Genomic DNA, 1,576 nt, shown 5'->3' with positions numbered 1-1,576 from the left:
AAACCATTGTCCTTAACAAAGATTTTACCAGTTTTAACAAATATGAATTATGATAACAGACCTAAAGATTTTCCTCAAGGAAAAGAAAATCCCATAGTCCAGAGAATATCTACAATTCCTTCTGCTGCACTTGGAGTCTTCATATCTCATAAAATTTCTACAAATTAGACCCAGTAAGTAATAAGTGGGAATTTGAATGCTAGCCAATCAAATGAGAGGCCTTGGCCCTCAGATTTGCTCTTATTTTGTTACAGCCAGAAACCAGTGAGACATTTAGCCTGGATGAAGGAAAATACTTCTTTTCATTAATGCCACCATAACGCTCTACATAAACATTATATCTAATCCTCACACCACCTAGAGATAGATATGACAGAGCTAATATATTCTTTCCATTTTATGAATAGGAAAAGTGAGGGACAGAAAGATATTAGTGGCAGTAGAATTCGAACCTCTATTCAGTTCCAAAGGCAAGCTGTGTGGTTTGAGGCCACCAGTTGCTCCACAGAAGAAGGATGGACAATCTCCTCCTACTTAACTGCCTCTAAAAGCTAGCTGGAGAAGAAAGACTAGGAGTCCTGTGTGAACATGGGGAAGCAAAAGAAAACGCGCAAGTATGCGACCGTGAAGTGAATGCTCAGCCTCAGAGATGAGAGACTAAAAGAAAAGGATCGTTTAAAACCTAAAAAGAAAGAAAAGAAAGATCCCAGTGCTCTCAAAGAAAGAGAAGTGCCTCAGCACCCTTCCTGCTTGTTCTTCCAATATAACACGCAGCTGGGGCCCCCATACCATATCCTTGTTGATACCAACTTCATTAACTTCTCCATTAAAGCCAAACTGGACCTGGTGCAATCAATGATGGACTGTCTGTATGCCAAGTGTATCCCTTGTGTAACTGACTGTGTAATGGCTGAAATTGAGAAACTGGGCCAGAAGTATCAAGTAGCTCTAAGGATTGCCGAGGATCCAAGATTTGAACGATTACCATGCACACACAAAGTAACCAATACAGATGACTGCTTGGTGCAGAGAGTAATGCAGCACAAGTGCTACATTGTGGCCACAGTTGACCGAGACCTTAAACGAAGAATCCGTAAGATCCCTGGAGTTCCAATCATGTACATTTCTAACCACAGGTACAATATTGAGCGGATGCCAGATGATTATGGAGCCCCACGATTTTGAGTACTACAAGACAAAGTTTACCACCTTCCTTCAACTACCTTTCTTGATTTCCAGTTCATTAAACTTGCTTCCTTTAAAAAAAATAAAAAAATAAAAGCTAGCTGGAGGGTCAGCTATGAGTTAGTTCTGACTCTACAGTACACAACAGTGTGATAGTCCATTCTTATAATCACTACAATGTACAGATAAAAAGTGGATCTTATGCTTCAAAAAGCAGAATCACACACACGGATGATAGTTTTTACTTGACAATAAAATATTAAACCAAAGGTTCTCAACTGTTTTACACACAGGATTCCTTTTATATTCAGAAAACTTACTTACTGAGGACTTCAAAAAAGCTTTTGTGTATGTGCAGTCACTTAATGACACGGATTCCATAGAGTTGAAA

General features: G+C 39.1%; 1 protein-coding gene and 1 pseudogene across 1 annotated transcript in view; both read left to right on the top strand.

The window, feature by feature from the left end:
• The window catches only part of SPAG17 (sperm associated antigen 17), a 395,169-nt gene extending 395,001 nt beyond the window's left edge, over nt 1-168 (top strand). Inside the window, exon 47 of the mRNA XM_006902657.1 lies at nt 29-168. Coding sequence (XP_006902719.1) covers nt 29-168 — 140 coding nt within the window. The remainder of the gene's footprint in view (nt 1-28) is intronic.
• Nucleotides 169-588: 420 nt separating this feature from the next.
• LOC102876731 lies at nt 589-1,185 on the top strand (annotated as a pseudogene).
• Nucleotides 1,186-1,576: the final 391 nt, after the last annotated feature.

This window comes from Elephantulus edwardii, unplaced genomic scaffold (assembly GCF_000299155.1).
Source record: "Elephantulus edwardii isolate Elephantulus edwardi_28Jun2011 unplaced genomic scaffold, EleEdw1.0 scaffold00437, whole genome shotgun sequence".
In the NCBI taxonomy this organism is placed as follows: Eukaryota; Metazoa; Chordata; class Mammalia; order Macroscelidea; family Macroscelididae; genus Elephantulus; species Elephantulus edwardii.
The sequence above is the reverse complement of the archived record's forward strand: the minus strand, read 5'-3'. Positions and strand labels throughout refer to the sequence as shown.